The 22,329-nt window shown below is 38.8% G+C and overlaps 2 protein-coding genes across 3 annotated transcripts in view; one reads left to right on the top strand and one right to left on the bottom strand.

The window, feature by feature from the left end:
- Nucleotides 1-1,051: 1,051 nt before the first annotated feature.
- cmc2 (C-x(9)-C motif containing 2) lies at nucleotides 1,052-4,014 on the top strand. 2 transcript variants are annotated; one of them, XM_037749833.1, is made up of 5 exons: nucleotides 1,052-1,282; nucleotides 1,564-1,639; nucleotides 2,802-2,872; nucleotides 2,964-3,035; nucleotides 3,148-4,014. In XM_037749833.1, exons 2-5 carry the CDS (start codon nucleotides 1,603-1,605, stop codon nucleotides 3,229-3,231), a joined length of 264 nt encoding a protein of 87 aa, XP_037605761.1. In that variant the 5' UTR covers nucleotides 1,052-1,282; nucleotides 1,564-1,602; the 3' UTR covers nucleotides 3,232-4,014. The 2 variants fall into 2 exon arrangements, with proteins under 2 accessions (XP_037605761.1, XP_037605762.1); XM_037749834.1 differs by lacking the exon at nucleotides 1,564-1,639 and having other exon boundaries at nucleotides 1,057-1,282; nucleotides 2,756-2,872.
- Nucleotides 4,015-4,951: 937 nt separating this feature from the next.
- cdyl (chromodomain protein, Y-like) overlaps nucleotides 4,952-22,329 on the bottom strand; it is a 38,509-nt gene continuing 21,131 nt past the window's right edge. Inside the window, exons 3-7 of the mRNA XM_037749832.1 lie at nucleotides 17,927-18,144; nucleotides 10,219-10,391; nucleotides 9,913-10,123; nucleotides 8,773-8,916; nucleotides 4,952-8,677 (exon numbers count right to left, since the gene is read on the bottom strand). Of these exons, the coding sequence (XP_037605760.1) occupies nucleotides 8,519-8,677; nucleotides 8,773-8,916; nucleotides 9,913-10,123; nucleotides 10,219-10,391; nucleotides 17,927-18,144 (905 nt within the window). The 3' untranslated portion in view covers nucleotides 4,952-8,518. The remainder of the gene's footprint in view (nucleotides 8,678-8,772; nucleotides 8,917-9,912; nucleotides 10,124-10,218; nucleotides 10,392-17,926; nucleotides 18,145-22,329) is intronic.

Below are 22,329 nucleotides of genomic sequence, written 5' to 3'. Positions count from 1 at the left end.
TGTCCATCCCTGACATTAGCCAATTCGCTTTTAACTAAAATAAGACAGGATACACACTGTATATAGTTGTCACAACAGCTCTAGACCCAACATTTTTTAGCTAACCACCTCCCAAGCAGGACAACTGTCTTCTTCTTCTTCTTCTTTGAGGTTTATTGGAAAACAATGATTTGGTGCATTACCGCCACCATCTGGTATGGAGTGTGGATCATTTTGGCTAATAATTACTATATATATATATATATATATATATATATATAAAGAAAACAAAAAGAAAACAAACAACCTCATATTTTTCCAATCATATTAATTTGTCTAAGATACTGAAATAATGTTCTATAACACTCATTTAGTGAGTTCTTTTGTAGAATATCTATTAAATCAAAGTGTACCTTAATCTCTTTGAGGCCTTCTTTCTTCCTCATATCTCTCACAATGCAACACTACATGCTCCACCGTTTCCTGTTGTCCAAAATAATTACATCTACCTGTGTCATTTTATATCAGGGCACATTTCTCTTTCATTTAGTACAAACAAGTCAACAGGTCCCATCATTTATTTAGCAAAAAATGCATATTCTTTACTGGAATTGGCTGTTTTTGTGCTGTCCGATTTGCTAAAACTGATTTCTTCACTTTTTGGTTGACATGAAATGTACCCCTAATTATAGAATGACTCATGTGTGCTGGTATCCATAACAATATTACTGTAATCCCCATCATTTGAATTCTGTATACTGTTTGTTGTATTTCAATCAAAATGTCTGGTCTGCTGTCTGAATGACTGAACTGTAAACTAACTAGTGATGAACTTCAGTCTGAGCAAATGATTGCTCTCAATGGTCTGGCCTCCTCTACAGTATATCCACTGCAAGACAACTGTCAAATGATAAATGCGTCCATTAGCAAAAACGGAAGTACTTTACGGGGAACTATCTTGTATCTCCTGTAAACTTCCGTCATCGAATGTCCCGCCCTTTTATGAGAAGAACGCAACGCTATTGGTCGGTAGAGAATAGAGGCGGACTCTGATTCGCTGTTATCTACTGTCAATCATTTCGCTGTCACCAAACAGTTACGAAAGCTTCGATTTTGTAGCAGGAAGCATGTCCTCCAGGTCCTTCTTGCAGGTTTTGTAGGTTAGACCAGCAGATTTAGTCGAAACTGTAGAGGAACTATAATAACTTCGCGTCGTTATTTAGTGTTTGCATGTTGTGTTACTAACGTGACATTTCACCGAGGTTTGCTGGAAAACTTCTCAGATGACACAGTCTTCCCACCGGTAAGGACATCTCAGTGCAGGGTGTTATCAAATAGCTTCTAGTAAACCAGTAGATAAACAGTATGTTTCGCACTGTTTGCAGCAAACCTAGTTATTCTGTGTCAAAAAGCATGGTCACAACTCAACTCAGTGACAAAACCTCAAAGTCTATTCAAGCGAGCATGTGCACTGATTCTTCTAGTGGAGGCTGTGTTGTTTACATGAGTCCAGAGGATTCAGGGTGAATGGAGGAGGTAGTTTATTGTCACATTGCTGTTAACTCTCTCTGCCTCTGTCTGCAGGTAAGTGTCCACTGGAAAAAAACAATCCCCATCATCACAATGACAGCTCAGGAAGGAGAGGGATGGGGAGGCATTAGTATCCTTTAGAAAAACATGTCCTTTGCAAAACTTGTGTTTAAGCCATTTATCAAGCAAAATGCCCACAGGTTCCAGATTATCATATAGGAGGATATTCTCCTTAACTCTCTTTGGTTTTGGATTGTTAGCCAGACAAAACAAGCAATTTGAAGATGTCACCTTGAGCTCTGGGATATATTATAGATAGATAGATAGATATTTTATAGACTAGATTAGTTAAAAGACTAAATGCACAAAATAATAATAAAAGTATGTTCAGCATGATAATGGAAAAGTGCAGAACAACAGAAATCAAAACTATGTTTAAAGTAGGGCTGTCAATTGATTAATATATTTAATCAAAATGTACCTTAAAGGGAGATTTGTCAAGTATTTAATACTCAACAACATGGGAGTGGGCAAATAATCGTGCTTTATGTTTATATTTATTACTGGAAATCAATTAACAACACAAAACAATGACCAATATTGTCCAGAAACCCTCACAGGTACTGTATTTAGCATAAATAAGCAAACATTTGCTCAAATCATAACATGGCAAACCCTAACCCAACAGGCAACAACAGCTGTCAGTGTGTCAGTGTGCTGACTTGACTATGACTTGCCTCAAACTGCATGTGATCATTAAGTGGGCATGTCTGTAAAGGGGAGACTTGTGGGTACCCATAGAACCCATTTACCTTCACATATCTTGAGGTCAGCGGTCAAGGGACCCCTTTTGAAAATGGCCATGACAGTTTTTCCTCGACAAAATTTAACTTTAGTTTGGAGCGTTATTTAACCTCCTTCACGACACGCTAGAGCGACATGGTTGGTACCAATGGATTCCTTAGATTTTCTAGTTACATATCGGCTTACGTCATAGCAGTATCTTCACTCTGGCTTTAAAACTGAGCCCGCTACAACCTCCGAAAGATCAATTGCGTTAATACCTTAAAGACGTTAGTGGTATTAAAACATATTTGCATTAACAAGTTATGATCGCTTTAACTTTGACAGCCCTAGTTTAAAGGCAAACTTGCAAATGTGTTGCCACCAAATAACAGTAATTTTTAAAAGTAATTGTCAACTCAACACCCTTCAATCAGTGCTCCTCTTGTTTGTGGATTTTCAGTATTGCCGCAGTTGTGCAGTAAGCCCTTAACTCAGCATGCACCCTGACCTGTCACCTCACCTGCACACCGATGAGTGTAATGAACTGATAACTCATCTGAGGCAGTGCCACACGGAGGTACGTCACTCTCTATGATCTACCATTGCTGTGTGCTTCATCTACACAGAAAACAAAGCAATGTTAATCTTGTTTTGTCTTCCCCTCTCAGCACAATGTCATGAGGTTCTTTGGCACGTGTAACGATGTGGACCGCGCTATGCGTCAGTGCCTGAAGAAAGAGGTCTGTCAGTTATCTTTATGCACTTTGTGAATTAGACACAATGAGCGCTCTGACTGTTGAGCTTTTGTTGTGTTCTGATCAGTGTTTTCCTTGTTTCCTCACCATTCAACAGAGACTGGAGAAGCGGGAGCGCAGCAAGCAGCATGCACAAGAGATGAAAAAGAGGCTGAGAGAAAAACCCAAAGAGGAGCTCTGAAGGACATTTTACTGCAACTTTGCCACTGGCACTGCAAGTTAAAAGTATTCAGTTAATGGGACATTGAATTAAAGATGTAACAGGCCTCCGCTGCTGTTTTTATATCAAGACAGACGATGGGTTATAACTTCTGTCTCTTTGTACATTCAGACGAGCGTGGATTGTATTGGATCAAATTCCAGCAATGATATGGTTCAGATGCACAGCTTACTCCTACTGTGGCGTGGAACCCTCCTAACACTCTTTGGACTTTTTATCATCTGCACAGACTCAAACTCACAGTGCTACCACCACAACATTTTAATACAGCATAAAAACAACAGCAGTACTTTGGATTAAAGATTGCTGCCGGGGATCATCATTTATTTCCCCCTCTGTTAGCAGTACTCTACGGCTCCATCAAAGAGATTAGTGTAGCTGCTGGCAGAACCCTTTCATCAAACCATTATTTATGTTGGCAGCTGGACACCTCAGGAATATTCTGGTACCTGTTTTATTCATGAAAACAGGGAGAGTCAATTTCAGAGACGTGTGTAAAAAAAAAAGACCCAAAACAGGATGACCAGTCGCTGGGTTTTACTCTCAATGTGAACATGCACCCATGGACATACATATTGAACACACACGTTGTTTTAACGTTTATTTGAATGGAGAATCGTATTGATTCGTTACAAGTTTGATTGCTTTTCAATAAAGTGAAATTATCAGTACATTTTAGAATCCATGCTTCGATATATCATCTGCAGGTCTGGAAAAGTCCTAAAAGCATTTGTTTCCTCAAAAGAGGCCTTAGTAAAAAGTCTAAAATATTCTCTCTTGCTTGCCATAGGCAGCAATAATGGTTATAAAGTGTTTTTGTAAAAAAAAAAAAAAAAGTAATATAAACTTTGACCGGCAAAACCGCTAAGTCTTAAAGAGTCTTAGATTGAACTTGGTGAGCCTGAAGAAATCCTGGTTGTAAAGTTGTAAAGAGAATCTAAGCTCAAAGCTCCACTTATTAATATTTTAGAGATTTCAACTGCGTCTCATTGTCTTCATTCAGCAACTGGAGCTGGTTAAGGTGTCATCATGTCACCTTAATGGGAACCATCGGTCAGTGTTGCGACATAACTTATTTTGTGATTTGGCGCTATACAAATAAAAACGTGACTGGCCATATGATCTCTCTTTTTGTCTAAAGATGGACTCCTTGATCTTTCTTTGTCCGTTTACTGGCTCTTGGTTGATGACCTTGGTGTTCACGTGACTGGAGGTCACATTTAGGTCATGAAATGACACCTGAGCCATCTCCATTTGCTGAGTGAATACCAGGAGATGATGTCGCGGGCTCAAAATCACTAGCAAGTGGACATTTAAGGATGGATCCTCAACCATACAGTATAGGGGATTGTTCCCAAAATCTCACCCAAATTCTAACTTCCTCACAACCAAAACAGGAAATGGCAAGTACACGATGAGCTGAGGTAAAAGACAACAGTACTGAAAGATGTGACCAGAAAACAGAATGAAGCTCATGTCCTTTATATCTGAATAATCTGAGACTAACTGTGAACATGCATTTTCTTTTTGATAAAATTATTTGAGTGAATATTTACTTGATAAATACTACTGGGGGGTATCAAGGGGGTTTGATATGTGACCTTACCCTACCAAATCAAAGTTGAGTTGAGGGTTAAATGCCTAGATAGTGGATTGAGAAATGTTAGAAAAATAACTCGCATTGTGAAAGCACTTTTTCTTTATTTGAAGCAGCTCACTCTACCCATCACAACGTATGGATCAATCTTTGACAGATATTTAAATTGTAAGGCACCCGAAGGTGTGCTTTGAGACAAAAACATGAATGATTTAACACGCATACATACATACTGTAGGACCACTCATGATATTGTGGTTAGAAAAGACAAAAACACAGAAACCTGTCAAAAACGCAGTCATTTGCAATAAATGACTTGTTTACTTCAAATTTTATTATCAAGCACTTCAAACACATGCCGAGGTGGGAATTTGGATCCAATGCCTAAAACAGAAACTAACAGTTCAAAACAAGTGAAGAAATGCATTTCATAGCTTAGATGACACTGAAAAGAATTTGTAATATTTTACAAATGAAATAAAATGAATAAACACATCAAGATCCATGTCTTGAAGGATCTGTGTGATATCGCTCAGTGGAGTGATTTGAATTCAGCAGCCACATTACACAGGTCCTTCTCACCTCTTCTTGGGACCCTAACAGATGTAAAGTGTTATTTACCAATGGATGGGGAATATAGTTGAAGAAGTGATTGTAGGAGCCCCTCTTGTAAAAACAAAAACAAAATCACAACTACTACAGCCTGATTATTTAAGCCTAATGGAGTCTTTGGTCGCCAAACTGCCTGTTCTTTGTAGCTGATTATATATCTGGGAGCAGCATAGGAGTTAGGTAAATGCACTAAAATGCAACTACAAATGTTTTCATGAGTTTAAGTGAAAGTGTGATGTTTTTTTTGTTAATTTTATTTTAGTACATAATGACTTAAATGTCATAAATGCTTCATCAAACCAGTAATTATTCCCTGCAATCAAATAAAACTGATGTTTGAAAATCATTAAACAACCCCATGGAGCACTAACAGTCATATATGCTTGAAATTGACAATTCTGAAATACAATAAAGGTAATTTTATTGATCATCTGTTCATACTTATGAAGCTCAGTAAAACACAATCTTATATATTAAATGATCTGACATGCATTTGATAATTTACAACAAAATACTTTATCTGACAGTGTCAACTGAAAAGGTAAACATTCAAGTGAAAATAGTGTTTACACATTTTGGTTTTGAAATTATATATATATGTATAAAATATCTGACCCATTTTGTTCAAGTTTTTATGGGCTAATTAATAGAAAGGATGATTAAAGAGAGTCGGGGGAGGGGGGAGGGGGATGGGGGGCTTCTGGAGCAAAGGAAACCACATGGCACTGCACATCCAAACAGTTATCTCAAATAAATACAAAAATAAACTGCACCATTTCTAACAATACTTATATACAAAACATACCCTGGTGTTCAGACAGGCAGCACATTCATATGTACAGTATATTACATGCCATTAGTTACACAAAACAGTCTACATTCTATAATATTCTGTACTGCATGTGTACCACTGCGAAAATGGACAAATATCTTCTGAGTTTTACAAAACAATTTTCACAGACCTACATTTTTTTTTTTTTTTTTGGTAAAACAAAATAGATCCCTACATATAATACACATCGCAATATAAACTTTCTTAAAACCTTGAATCATCACATGCAGATAAGGACAAAGTCGACTCCAGCTACACGACTGTTGCATTTCCACAATACAGAACACTGACAATTAGTGTCGCCACAATGTGATTAACATGAAGAGACCGAGCAGGTATCATCTCTTCTGTGTGCTCTAAAATATACACAACTAAGAAATAACGGTCAGGTTATTATCAACATGATGATCACACATTTCACACAATAACTGGAAGCCATGTTATACATATATGAACCACCACAGTACTGCATGTACGGCTATTATATGTAGCTCAAACTAAACGGGACAAATTCCATTACTAATCCTTCAATGTGATGTGAGCCACCAATTCATTTAATCATCTAAAGTAATTTTGTACTCAACCCAAAATGCCATTTGATTAAGAACAGACACATTTGTATATTTAGTGCTAGCACTCCCATGAGGCTTCCAGTGTTCTCCATTTCCACTTATCTTCCTGATTTGCATTTCGATTCACACGAGTCCCCCTTGAAAGAAAAATCCTGACCTCCATACAATTTCATTTGTATGAATAAAAGTTTAATTAAACTCTTGCCGTTTCTGTTGCAGGTGAAAATAACTAGATGGATGTTGACGATATGAGGATGATATTTTTTATGTACTTATGCACTAATCACCAGATGGCCTCATTAGTACATGAGCATTAATCTTGATTTTATGTTAACAGAAGCAAATTTATGGTGATTATGATTATGATAACAAATCTACTGGCAACAAGATGTTGTCTGTTCTTTGTAATAGCACCCGATCTGACAGGCTATTGAATAGGCATTATCACCACACATCTGTCCCAAGTTTGTAGGCTAGTAGGGGTCTACTAAACTAATAGTAGGTTCACAAGGCTGTTATCACCCATTTATTTCAGTAAGCCAATGTTCACCATAGATACGGGTCAATAGGGCCCTACTATGTTGTAAAAGTGAAAGCGAAAAAGCAACACGTTCTAACCCGTTAAACTGATGAAACATTACGTCAACACAAACAACTTCTACTTTAGGTTTAGGCAACAAAAACGCTTGGTTAAGTTTAGGGAAAAACATCTATGTTTTGGCTTAAAATAACATCAGTGGTTTCACACGGGATGTGAACACTGGTCTCTGGACCCATCCGCCCGCCCCCGCCTGCTGCCCTGAGTTGCTGTCATCTTCTTTTAAACCTTCTTTCACTGATCGACTATGTGAATAGATGATAACACCTAATACTGGGTGTAGCAGGGCCCTACTGACCCACATCTATGGGGCTTATAGCAACTGATAACGCCTATTTAATAGCCTGACAACAGTCCAATTGGCTTTTACAGTATGAACAATGAGTAGCGTGATGAAAAAAAGCTTACATTTTCTTTGAATTATCCAGAATTGTTTCATGAAGTTTCACTGAATGTGACCCACTGACATGTATAATCATTTGTGGCCAGTTTCCGTATACAGAGAGGATGGAATGTGCATGAAACAGTGTCCTCATGCAAACTTTGATTTACACTTCAGCTCAAAACAATAAGTGACTAAAAGAAAATCCTTATATTCAGAAAGCAACTCTTTTACACACTTGCAATAAATATATATTAATATATATTATCCTGTGCTATCAGACATACATTGATTTCATACATCCTGATCATTTCATTAACACATAAGCCTGGCATATGTACAGAAACACTCTGTACCTCCCTGCAGAACGTCCTTCAGTGTTTATTTAAGCAATGCACATTTGGCCCTTTGCTCTTTGACTCCTAGAGAATAAACATCTGGACAGTTATGGGTCCAATAAATATAAAATATAACTTGATTTACAAAAGAAGAAGACCGTGAAGTTGTTGTTGGTAGACATGTAAGCAAGCAGCTCTGCTGATGGATGGAAACAAAGACCCTTAATGCAACCTTTTCTTCCGTCTGACATCACGCTGTTATCATCCTCCGTAGATAACCTTTGACCCGCACTGATCAGTTTTCTCGGTGTGGATGATCACTTCTCATACGTCTTGTTCTGCAGGTAACTGAAGAGGGCCTCTAGTCCTTTGGTTGAACACCACAGCTGCTTCAGCATCTGACACTCTTTCTCATTCACTTCCTCCAGGACGGACATGAGGATACTCCTCACCAGGCATTTGGATTCTTCTAAAACCTTTTAAAGACACACACGCAGAGAAATGGGAGAGGGTCATTTGGTTATATTCAAGAGAAAGCTTTGCCCTCTGGGTCATCTAGATCAGGACCTACCACTGCATTGCATGATGCCATTTCCTTCACGCGCAGCATCACTTCTTGGTTAAACGTGGTGGGCCAGAAGACCTGTGACACCAGACCTCGACTGCATGCTTCCTGTGCGGTAAGTTTTCTTCCACAGAACAGCATCTCATTGGCCTGCCATTGGGGACAGGAAGGACATTACAAAGCATATTCAATATGTCATGCCATCCAAATGTTTGATTTGGGTCAGTGGCGATTTTAGACTCTTTTTAGAGATTTCATCTCAGCACCCCTAAAAATAATTATCAAACCCTCCGAGACCCACAGGATCACTGGCGATCCTGGCCAACATTACTGTCTTTAACAGGTTGTAGTGGGCTCAGTCTTAAAGCTAGAGTGATGGTACTGGTATCATATGAAACTAGAAAACCTAAAGAATCCACTGGTACGTCTCATGCCATGTTAGCTTGTCGGGAAGAACACAAAATAATGCTCTGAATTTAGGCAAAATTCTGATGAGGGAAAACTGCCATGGCCAAATTCACAGGGGTCCCTTGACCTCTGACCTCAAGATATCTGAATGAGAATGGGGTCTATGGGTAATCACAAGTCTCCCCTTTACAGACATGCCCAATTTATGCTAATTCCATGCAGTTTGGGGCAAAAAACATGCAGTTTTTTGCACGCAGTATAAATGTGTTATTTTCACCTATTCTAAAAATGGTGTATTTGAATAATTCTGCATACTGGGGTCCCTAATGGGGTCTTAGAATTGTATAAATTGGGTATCACTGGAAAGCTGAGATTCTTGTGTATCCAGCGAATTGAATTGTAACCTGGCGCCTAAATTTTATGTTTTCCTTTACATAAATAAAGTAATTTCCACCATAACTTGCAGAAAAGGCAGAAACTTGTGCATAAAAAAATCTCCAGAATGCAGGAAATGAAGAGGACCACCAGACCCCCCCGCTTAATATGTGTCTCCCCCAATGTTGAAACGAAACCTACGCCCTAGACTGTACACTTCACATTCTCATTAGGGGTTGAGCCCCCCTAAAGGTCTGATCCTAGAATCGCCCCTGATTTGGGTAAACAAGGTAATCAGCTTGTTATAAGAGAAATCAAATTAGATGAAGTTGCAAAAAAAGCCTTGATATTGCTGGGACTGACCAGAGCAACGCCCAGGATCTGGGGGAAGGTGTAAGAGGAGCATCCGGAGGGGGTGAGGTGGAGGGCTGCACATGGAGTTTGGAACCAGGCCCTCTCACTGGCCCACACCACATCACACAGCGGCAGGATGGAGGCCCCTAAGCCCAGAGCGGGTCCATTTATTGCCACTACAATGGGTTTCTTGAAGTGGATGAACGCCAACACAAACTCCCTAAAGGGGTAACAGAACATTCAGTACCAACTCTGTCAAGTCTAACAGCAAGTAAGAAGAGAGTCTGTGTTTACAGCGGAGAGATTTCTTCTTACCGTACGGCATCTGCGATGCGGCTGCTCTCTTTTCTGCGGTCAGTGGACAGACGGCCTATCAGGTAGGACGGCTCCAGGCCACTGCAGAAAACAGTCCCCACGGAGCTGAGCAACAATAATTTACTGTCATCAGCAGCTGCATTACCCAGAGCTCGACACACTTCCTTCATGATCTGAAAAGAAAGGAGAGGAGATGCGTGTTACATTCTTAACTCACCTGACACATGAAGAAAAAAGATAAATATTGATATTCAATCCTTAGAGTAAGGCTTGACATCCACTCACAATAATGGGCAGACAGACAGGCCTGAAAAATAATGAGAAACACTGGGAATGCAAGAATGCTTATTTCCATTCCTACAATACTGACAGCTTATGGAAATGTGCATTTACAATAGCGCTATTCATCCCGTGTAACTAGGCACCATGTGATTATTATATTTCAATTTAGGCGCCACAGATGTCCACAATCTTATTTTTATAAATGCTGGTGTTGAAGTTAAATACATATTCAGAAAAAAATAGGGTTTAAATTCTTCTTCCAGTGCTTTTAATTATCTTGCTAATAGACATACTAAATGTATTAATAAAATAATACTAAAGGAAAGATCATAATGCAAGCTTATAGTCTCTTGTTACGTAGAACTATTGCGTTCTTTCAGTCATTTTGCAAGTGACAATATATCTTATTTTACAACGATATCTACAAACCACAAATACTTATTGTATCAAGAAATAAAATAAAAATGGAAGCATACTTCTATAGAAATAACACTAGATAAGCAATTTCACACAATAACAATTATAGAGCACAATGTGATTATAAAGGAGGTTATGTGTAAAAAGTTACGATATCTTTATCATGTATGTTTTTACAAACAAAAGCATCAAAGACTCATGTGTTGTCAGCCTAATGCATAGATAGATACAGTATTACTAATGCTAGGTTTAATGGCATATGCTAATAGTATTTAATGGCTCATTTAGATGCAGTATTTAAGACCCTGATGATGTAGTAGCAGCAAATGTCATCTCTTCACCAGGAAACAATGTTGGTCCAGTATGTGTATGATTATTTGAAATAGATATAAAATATTGAAGTGAGGTTTTGGTGGTGACTTTGTTTCTAGCTAGTTAACGTTGCAGCTCAGACTGCAGGTGAGATGTTTACATGACATCTTGCTGGGCAGCTTGTTTCCTTGATAGACAGCCGGCCTGATAAGAAACCCAGACCACCACATCATTGTCTGCAGTCAAATCTGCCCACACTATTGCTGCATTTTAATCAGATTATCACCCCTGACCCATATTAACCATTCAACCTCAAAGTGAATTTAATTCTCTGTCTCACCAAGCACATAATCTGCCTCCAGTTTTAACTGGATGTACTGTGTGTGTGTGTGTGACTGGCTACGAATGACGTTATTCTAGCAAGGTGAACTAAAAAATCCTGCTCAGATACAGGAAGCAGAGACGGGCAGATGCTGGTTCCAGTCTGTGAAACAGAGAGGAAGAGGAGACCAGTCAAAGTGACATTCGTGTGCAGTGAGCAGATGTCTCGAGGACATTCGTAGACAAACAAAGGTGGTATCCACAACAAAGACACTTGCAACAGCAAGCATCAGCTCCCTAGAAATGAAATCACCACCTCTAGGGGTGGTAATCATTATGTTTTTATATGGTTTTAAAATTGAGTCTGACAGACTTTTTTTTTTTATCAGTTCTCAGTTTCCTGAAGCCTTTGATATTGTAAGCCTTTTTTGCATTTTCTGTAGGGCAGGTTTTGATCTCTCCAAACAGAAATAGCTCGCCTTTTTCTGGGGCTATAGCCAAAACCACTCCCTCGTTCACTTATTCACTGCTCCCTATAGAACAGACAGTAGTTTACTCTAGAGAGCAGTAGAGTGCCATGGAGATACTTCAACTCAAATAAAATTGCAGACTGTGAATATGATGCACTACAGAGTGAATGGTGAATGATTCAGGACACAGTCCAGGTGTCTCAGAGAGCTCTACCAAAGTCCTACATTTTCTAATGTCCCAGTAAGAAAAGCACAAGTGTAAATAATGACTTTAATGATGGCTGAATTCCATTTAGCTGCTTCAGTTTCAGGGTCATGAGCTGCTTTTCATCAAAGACTGTAGATGCCAAGAGACAAAACTCAGGTGCACTGCCCTGCACGCTCATATGACATATCCGGTTCTGCCAGTTTCCTGCCAGCTTCCTGCTAGCTGTAATAATGGATATATTGGCTGTAATTAATCACTTTTATTATCTTATAATACACCCATGGGCTGTATGCTGTAAGCCTGTACCGTAGTGGATGTATTAACGTCTCTGTTCCCAAACAACCGGCTATCGACCAGTAGCTAGTAGTGCTATTAGCATGACATAAACAGAATTTAATGTAGTTGTAGGCTATTTACTAACACACAGGGCACAACCTCTTCTACATCCATGGTCTGTGGTCTATTGGACATCCATTTTGGAGGTCCTTGACTAGAAAAAGTTTGAGATTGCTCTCAAAAGCTGTGTGCTGGATTTTTCTAACTTCCATTTATGTCCATCGCTCACTTTATGCTCCTCTGGGAAGCGACCGGGCAAAAAAGTTTAATTAATAAATAAGTAGGTAAGTAAATAGTTATAATAGTATGCATATTTATGATATGTTTATTGTTCAACACAGGCCATTTCGGTAGAGACATTAAAATAATAACAATGATGCAATGGAACGACCAACTGGCATTCACTTCTTATCAGTATTCGTTCTTTGTTTTCATTATGCTAACGGAGGGCGAAGGATTTACGGGTCACAGGAGAAGAGAGGATGCGAGGAATCATAAGTTAGCATCATGAAAAGCAGCCCTGGTATTGTGCATGCTGGCTCACTGTCACACTGGCATGGCTCACTGGGACACTTCGATATGGTGCCTTCAAATGAAACTCGTGAGCTTGTGTTTACAACATGGGAACATGCGTGGCGTTCAAGTAGTTAAGTCGTGAGAACACCGCTTCTAAGCAACGGCAATATTAACGTTACTATCGGTGTCTACAAGCCAGAGGCTAACAATTTAGCAAGCTAGCAAGCGGGTAACATAATGCAGTAAATGCAAAGGCATAATGACAGAGGAAAAAGATGAGGTAGTTGGAAATATCAACATTTTTCTCAGACATATTATACAATTATGAAGAATTAAACACGACCCAAATGAAGGCACCAATAGAACAGAGCCATCGTTAATGTTATTAGTAACACCTGTGCTTTTCCTGGTATGACAAGTCACAATGTTCGCTTTTCCCCTCTTAATTAGTGCTTTATGAAAGGCAGGTGTGCAGGAATTAGGTCTACATATACAGTATTTACAAATATACTTTACAGATGCCTAATGAGAGTGATCAAGATCTTGGCAATTTCCAATTAGCTTTTGATCATTTCCCTATAAAAGAAAAAAACAAATACTTATTTGTTCACTCATACGTCAAAATATAATATCAGTTTCAGTAACACTTAATTTTACAGGTCCGCAAATTTCATGGTAATTAGGTGATAATTAGCAAGTAACCTATTTGAAATTTCTTTGGAATAACTGCCAAATTACCCCAATATTTACCTCAAAATGTATCAAAAATTACTTTATTATAAACATTATTTAATAATTATATGCCGCCATTTCCCAATAGCTGGTAATTTATTTAATACATTTCCAGGAAAACAATACAAAGTGCTTTATTTCCATGTCTGCTGATAAATATATGATGACTACCAAATAACATATTTGAAATTTCTTAAAAAAAACCTCCCTGAATTGTTACATTAGCTACGAGGTTACATTGGTCAATAAGTCACACAATGGTGAGATTTGTGCCTGATCCGAAGTGTCTTCTATTAGTTTTGGTTTTCCACCTCCGATGAAGAGCAGCGCACAGCCGTTTCTCAAGCCTAAGGGCCCTATTTTAACCATTATATGCCATCTTAGCATATAATTATTAAATAATGTTTATAATAAAGTAATTTTCCAGGTAAATATTGGGGTAATTTGGCAGTAATTCCAAAGAAATTTCAAATAGGTTACTTGCAAAGCTAATTATGAAAGTTGTGGACCTGTAAAATGAAATGTTACCTCAGATTCTTAGTCATTGTGTTGCTTGATAGAACTATCAAAAAGTCATAAATCACAGGATGTTCAAAAACATTTGAATAGCATTATAGCACAGACAAAGAAAGCTACTGTGTGTCAAGCCAGAAATGTGACAGAAAGAGTACCGGTTAACTTTCTCACTTAAAGCAAGCATTGAGTGTTTGGATAAATAATGTTCAGGGATATTTTTGAAGATTTATGAAAGCCATTCAGTAGGCACATCCGCAGACTCTCTTGTTCCTGTAGCTTCAAAGACTGAGCGACAGAGAGAGGAGCTATCAGAGCTGTTTGATAAGCCCACAGCTTACGGGCTTACTGTCACACATGAAAGTACACACACATGTGCACACACAGTTTAGGCCACTTCATTGCCTGTGAAGTACAGGCTGCCGTGCACACGGCGCTGTATCAAAGCGAGAGCCACCCTCTGTGGAAGATCTGAGACGCATCCTACAATCTGAGGGGAGGAAAATCCTGTTTACTTAGATTTATGATCCAGAGGTGGATGACTGTGACACATGATATTATCTGTGGCTGAACTCACTATTATACCAACAGACCTGTAAAAAGAATCTGCAAAAACTCTCAATGTTTATTTCTTTTAAATGTTTTCGAAGTATGCTTCATTAGTATATGAAAGTGAATTGTAAATATAGACCTGAACTGTGCAGGGTCAATTTCGGTTAGTGCTGAGTAAATGTCACATAAAGGAATGTTAATTGTAAAAATTTAAAAGCACATCAACAGAAGGTTACAAAATGTCGCAATCGTCAATACAAAGAGTCCAAAAGTGAACAGACTGGAGGAAAGCATCTACTGAACTGTGAAAGCAGAGTGACTGAATACTTCCAGGGGAAATGTTAATGGAGCAGCTTGTTGTTGATTGGAGTGTGGAAATGAACAACCAATCACAGGCTGGTACTTTTCCTGCAGGCTGACTATTCTACAAGTGGATCATCACAATGCAAGACGCTGCAGCATCAGAGCACTGAGCCAGGAAACCACATTCAGTGTTGCAGACGTCCCAGCATTATTACGCTGTCATTTTTGAACCTTTTCATTGAGAAAGGCTCGTGGAAAGCAACACATTGTGACAGTGACAATCACAAGTCTACACATAAACACTCTGAAATAGGTATAGTGTTGGATCCAATGTTAAAATTATAGGCTTTTATAGAACTGTCCATCACTGTGACAGGTTATAATAAATCACAGCGCAGCTCCTGAATTAAGAATGTACAGTTTGTTCTGCTGCTTGATGTCTGATTGACATGGAGTTAGCAGGTGATCGACAAATTACTGAGGAGACTGTGAGAAAACATGTCAAAAGCCAGCGAACACAGCTGGTAGATTATGCACCCTAAATGCCTGTAGAGAAGACTCAGCTGGCAAATCATAAGACCTAATCAAAAGTGCTCCTAAAAATAGAGAGATCATGTTTACATGTGTTCAATGTACTGGTAAATCAGAAATCTATTAATAATTTACTAAGAACTTTGTGTTGTTCTAAATTTCATCAAGCACGAACATCTGTTTTTAGTCATCATGACATTTTGTCATTGCAAAAGCAAAATGATTCATTTTATTTTAACAGCTGCTTTGGTATTGAAGTATCGGGATAACCTTGTAAAAGTCAAGCAAACAAGTTGTTGAATTGTTTGGGCCTCTTTTTTTTTTTAGCATATTAACCTCTTAAAAATCAAATGGCCCAGGCACTATTCTGTCTTTCAGAGGTTGTAGCTGGCTCAGTTTTAAAAGGTAGAGTAGAGTTACAGATATCATATGAAACTAAAAAAAACAAGGAATTATACCATTCCTTTGTCGCGAAGGAGGCTGAATAATCCTCCAAAGTTACACTTAATTTAGGCAAGGATAAACTGTCAAGGCGATTTTCAAAAGGGTCCCCTGACCTCTGACTTCAAGATATGTGAATGAAAATGGGTTCTATGGGTACCCACGAGTCTCCCCTTTACAGACAGGCCCACTTTATGATAATCACATACAGTTTTGTACAGCTGAGACTCGTGTGGACCCAATGAGCCCAACTGTATTCATGTGTGAGGATGTTAGTCCCCATAGTAGCTGTTTCATTGTAGTGAGACCATTTATTTTTAACTTGACCTCACTGTATAAAATGACTTGTGCTGACCTCTTGGATAATCACAGCCTCATGAAACTTTATAACCACAAACCATAGACCTAGAGCATTCAAAGGATGGATGGCTTTTCTAGACTAGACTGACAATAAGGGGGTTTCTGAGTTTCCAGAACAGAAATGCTCACCATCCAATCACCGAAAAATGCAATTCCTGCAGAAATCTCAAAATGTCAAAGTTTTTGATACCAAATCACAGCATGGCTTTTTCTATGGTGTTCCTCAAGCACTTGGTGTCTCAATGTGGTATTTTGGGGGATTATTGATCATTTTTTATCAATTCTAAATTGATAAAATATGGGTAAATTTAGCAACAAATCTGTGTAATAAATGGTACAACCCAAAAATTGCTGCAACAACTTATGAGACATAATAGAGCATGTGAATGACCATCACAAACTTATATCATAATGTTCTAAGCCCTGATACACTTTCACAATTTATTTTAATGCATTAATAAATGAATTCATGTTTATTTCTGATTTACGACCAGAACAACTCGACAGACAGTGCTGAGCTGCATCTCAAATTAATCTTCAGGTTCCCAGCTTTCAGATGATGTACACCACTTCTATGTGGCATCTACTGTTGACCTTTTATCTACCCCTGAACATCCCCAGTCGCCCACCACTACCCCTCTAAAAAAGGGGGGGCGGAATGGTAAGGGGTTCAATATAAAATTTTGATGACTCTCCAGATATTAGCAATCACTATGCCTTCTTGCAAACAGCCTCTTTGAACCAAATGATCTGACACTAATTGGACAAAACAGGAAAGTTAGCGTCAACGTTGCAATCTCTAGCAGAGATGTCAGTGTTACTTCTACATAGCAAGAAGTGGAAATCATTGGAAATCTGGCCATCTCTAGGGTCTCCAGTTCTCTTGAATAATTACATAATGCTCTCCTCTATGAACTTGCTGCATAATTTGTTCTCTAGTTCAACTGACATTTTGCTGCAATAACAACAGATGGCACAATGCTGGATTATATGTACCCCAAATTACTCGACTTGTAGAAGTCTTGTTTGGCAGATAGCAGTTTACTGTGACAGTACTAAGGACAGAACCCAAGAGCTGTGTCCTAACCCTTTTTTGCTGAGTATACACACTCTTTTTCAACAATGCCCTGTGTAAGATTCATGCAGCTAAACATATTCACATCTGGCAGCTGTCAAATGAAACCACAATTTTCTGAAGTTGTCTCTGGAAAAGCTCCCCCGGAGCAGTTGTGGAGTAAGTGCATAGCTCCAGGGCATCTCAACAGCAGTCAATGAGGAAACTTTTCTCCTTTATATTTCCCAAACAGAGCTCCAACAATCAAAAAGTTACCTAATCAAACGCAGGTCTTGATACATTGATACATACTAGAGAAACACAAAAACATAGGGGACAAATGTACATCTCCGTTCTCACCTCTGGTGTCAGAGCGTTGTTGTCTGTTGTTTGGCTGGAGAGCAAGACATGCGTGAAGCCCTCCTCCTTCCTTACCACGATGTCTCGGAATCGACAGTTGCTCTCGTTCTGTCGCACGTTGTACCTGAGCCGCTTGTCGAACACGTAGCCTTTCTCCTCAGCCAACTTCCTCTTTACTGAGCTGTGTAGATGCATCTTGCCATTGGCCAGCGGGGAGTCTGACAGAGAGGAGGGATAACAAAACAGGTCAATGCGTCTTCTTGGACTTGAATAGCTGTTACACCTACTGATAGAATTGATAATTAACACTCCCAACGTGATAGAAACGTTGGATGAAATATTAATTAAAAAACTGTGTGTAAAACATTTTGTATTTTTCAACCTGGGTTTAGGTTGACCATATAATTATGTCCATTATAATAATCTGTTGCCATGAAAAACTGTGCATGCACGTTAAAGTTGAACCAGGAGGTAGCTTTGAAAAATGTTCAGGATGTTTACATTGAACATTTTGGGATAAACATTTAAACACTGACCCTCATTTTCACTTCAACCGCAGACTGTATATAAGAAGTGGACGTAGTCACCGTGACGTCACCCATTGGGTTGTGGACTACGGTTTTGAAGCCTCGAGATCGGCATTTTGGCCGTTGCCATCTTGTTTTTTTGCAACTAGAAGTGACACGAGAGGGTGGAGCTAAGTACAACCGACGCTGAATAAGACGTTTTTAGGCGACCAAACTGTTAGAATTAACTTTCAGGAACTGAAAACACACTGTGAAAACCCAGACAACTCCCAGACCGGACAACACCATGATAGTGACTTGTCAATCACAAGGTAGCCACGCCCTAAAGCATACCCTGCTTTACAGTCTATTTGATTCTAAATGGGACCATAATTTACTAAATGAACATCATGCTGTATTGAAGAAGACTTGAAACTAGCGATTGAGACCATAAACTCATGTTTACAATGTTTACTGAGGTAATAAATCAAGTGAGAAGTAGGGTCATTTTCTCATAGACTTCTATACAATCAGACTTCTTTTTGCAAACAGAGGTTGTCGCCTGACTTCAACCAGTGAAATTATTATAGATAAAATGGTTAAACTGGAGCTCTGTGAATGAGTGACGTGACTTTTTCAGTGCGATCAGCTTCTGATAAAGAACTGAAGCTTGATTTGACTTGGTCTACAATAGATTTGCATATCTGATGTGGACAGTCTGTGTGTGTAATGTCTCATTGACTGTCAGCTGAGGAAAACTGCTGCCTCTCCTCACAGAATCGGTTCCATTGTGTGTGTATATATATATATGTATATATATATACTGTACTGTATATCTACTGTGTGTGCATGTATATATGTAAGTATGAATATACATGAAAACCTACTGCTTACTGTATTTGCAATTAATACTTTTAGGAGACATTTTCTATATACTGTATATAACAGTTTCAGCATTTATGATGTTATTGCAGCATGAAACATATACCCAACTTATATACTAAAACATAATCAGAACTTCGTTTACAGCTACAATTCTTTATAATCAAAACAATCTTTGAATGGAGTAAGATGTATGTATATGCACTCCGAGTGTAGACTGCTTGTAGGAATATGTTTTTAGTCTGTTGTGTTCTTAGGGATGCTGATTATTTTGAATCTTTTAGTTATTTTCCATATTGCATTTACTTTTGTCTGGACATTCATACAATTGGCAGGAATGTCACTAATGTGCCAAGATAGCAATCACCTATTTCTGTGTCAGTATTTTCTCTGCATGTTATCTGAGCTGTCACTGTGGGACTCATCGAATTTTAACTTTTGTTGATTGCATTAATATTTCAAGCTTGAAAAGCACACACAGAGCTGGATTTTCTTTCAAGCTGTTTCGCGAAATTTTCCCATTTTGAAAAGTAGAGATCATTACTTTCTATTATTTTCACACAGAGAAACCTTGACTTCTGGGAGCAGTGCAATCTCAAACCGTTGTGATTCACCTACATTGATAAAAAGGTTTCTGTGAAAGCTGAGTAACACAATCTGAGTTGTGCGCTTTCATCAGCTGAATGGATGAGAGAAGAAAGAACTGTGAGTTAAGCAGTGTGTGAGTCATTTTATCTAATATCTAGTGATGCAGTAGTAAGAAACAATGACCCACAAATAAGCCGTACATCACTCAGGAACACAAGCACAGCTTTTGTGAGGCTTTTTTGAAACATTTCAGCTTCAATACTAATACGAAAGCTGGACTTTTAACACAAACGTGGGTCTGATATATATAAAAATAATTCAGTGGAGACTTGAAACAACCCAAAAGCCCTCAATGAGAGCCTCAGTGAGTGTTTTAAACCAAGAGTGATTTCAAGATGAATAATGCAGTGAAGCTGTAGACGCAGCCAGTGCTTCAAAAATCAGCACAACTTGACCTTTGAGTTGGTCACTGATAGACACAGCAAAAGCAACTAAATGAGAAAAAAAGCGGGTTGTAACTTTTTCTAGGGTATTACAAAAACAAATTTAAGTAACTGTAGCTGTAGATATGATAAAATGGCATTGGATGTTTAAATTCTCAATAAAAGTTTTACGATATATGATCCCTCAAAGCTTTCTCAAACTCAGATCGTATAACGATTCAAATTAAAGTTAAACCTAATAAATTGGGGTTAGTTCCTCGAACAAACAGAATTATCCGGAGTTTGACTCTGCAACACAAAATGTATTTAACAGTGATTTTCAGATGAAAAGTCTGTTTCAATTCAATTCTACAGAGGAAAACGATAAACAGAGATCAGCCTGGATACATGGGGTTTCTACTGGCAGCAGAGATTCCAAATGGTTGTAGGACAAGAGAGGCTTTGGTCTCACTGGCAGACATGTGACAACACTATGGTTTAAATTAATGAGCAATTAAAGTCTGGGTAAAGCAAAAAGATGTGATCTGAGTTTGTCACACCACAGACAGATTTGCATGATTAAAAGAAATTGGCAAATATATAAAATTAGATTTCAAAATCATGAAAAAATAAGCAGTCTATCCTCTGCCCTGAAACACTGGGGGGCGTTTCCGCTGAAGGCTCTGAAGCCACGGTCAATCACGCGTGAGAGTTGATTACATACAGTTACAGTATATACGACACTTCACTGCTGTGCGCTACTTTTGCAGCATGCGCTCCAGAGATTTCTGCCAGCCGTCATCGGACCAAATCGATCAAATTCTAATGGTGAAACAAGTCATTTCGTGGGGGTTGTGATGCTCAAAATAATGTATCCACAGTTTTACAGCAGCAACAGTAGCAACGGAGTAGGCTACGGCGGAGCATGCATGCAGCGCGCTCTAATGCGCACCCCAAATGACACAGAGAAAACGTTATGGATTTTTTGACGGCCCACTGTGACTTGTCCCGGTATGCCAGATGGCCAGCACACCACTGCTAGCAAAGTGTAGGCTGTGGTTAGTAGGTGTTGTAACTGTCGATTAGGTGGGAGGAACACTAATGCTATGCGCTTATATAGTGTTCAGGGAGGGGTTATGTAAAGGATCGCTCCAGAGCGTCATCAAGCCATAATTTCAGACCGTTTCAGGCTGGCCAAAAAAATCCAGTTTAACGGTCTAAATCCACAACTCAGTACTACAGTTTAGTCTTTTCACATGATTTCAGCACTTATTTTCCAACATATATAATGCGTTCAGAAACAAATCTCTGATTTTATATTACCTGTACTTTAAGAGGTGCTTTCGTAAAAAGGTGCAGAGTGCTACCGTTAACTATCTGATTTTTCGCAGAGATGCCAACATCTCAATCATTGTGTTTAAATTAATGACATTTGCAACATCAATGTCTTTGCTCCCAGTTTATTGAAAGGCAATGGTATAATGGCAGTCCGAATTGATATCTCCCCTAGGCTATGGAAATTCTTTTTCTGTGGTGAAACAGAGACTTGAAGGGAATGTCAAACCAGCATCTAGAAGGCCACTGACACCAGCGTGTTGCTGCTATGAAAGCAAATATACACATGCACTCCTTTTCTTACAATCCTCTGCAAAAAAAAGATCGATGAATGATCTTGTGTGCACATTTTTCTGCAGTCAACAATCACAGAGACAGGGTGGAGCTGAGGGTGCTGGATGAGGTGAGCGGGGGAGTCTTTGGAGGATTAGGTAATTAGGATCCATAATGGCTGCCAGACCGATAGCCGTTAGGTTGGGTTGGTAGCCCTCATGTTCTCACTAAGAGAAGATGAGGTCTCACTATCAAGTTGTGGTGCTTTGAAATGAGTGCACAACTGACAGACTCCATATAGAACTTTAATGGAAATGTTCTGTTTCCAAGTTTCTGGTGTGCCTACCTAGAATTAGTGATGTAGCCCCAAAAGTACACTAGCCACCAGTTGAATACA

This window comes from Sebastes umbrosus, chromosome 2 (assembly GCF_015220745.1).
Source record: "Sebastes umbrosus isolate fSebUmb1 chromosome 2, fSebUmb1.pri, whole genome shotgun sequence".
NCBI lineage: Eukaryota > Metazoa > Chordata > Actinopteri > Perciformes > Sebastidae > Sebastes > Sebastes umbrosus.
Note: the sequence above shows the minus strand (reverse complement) of the source record. Positions and strands in the feature narration are given on the sequence as shown.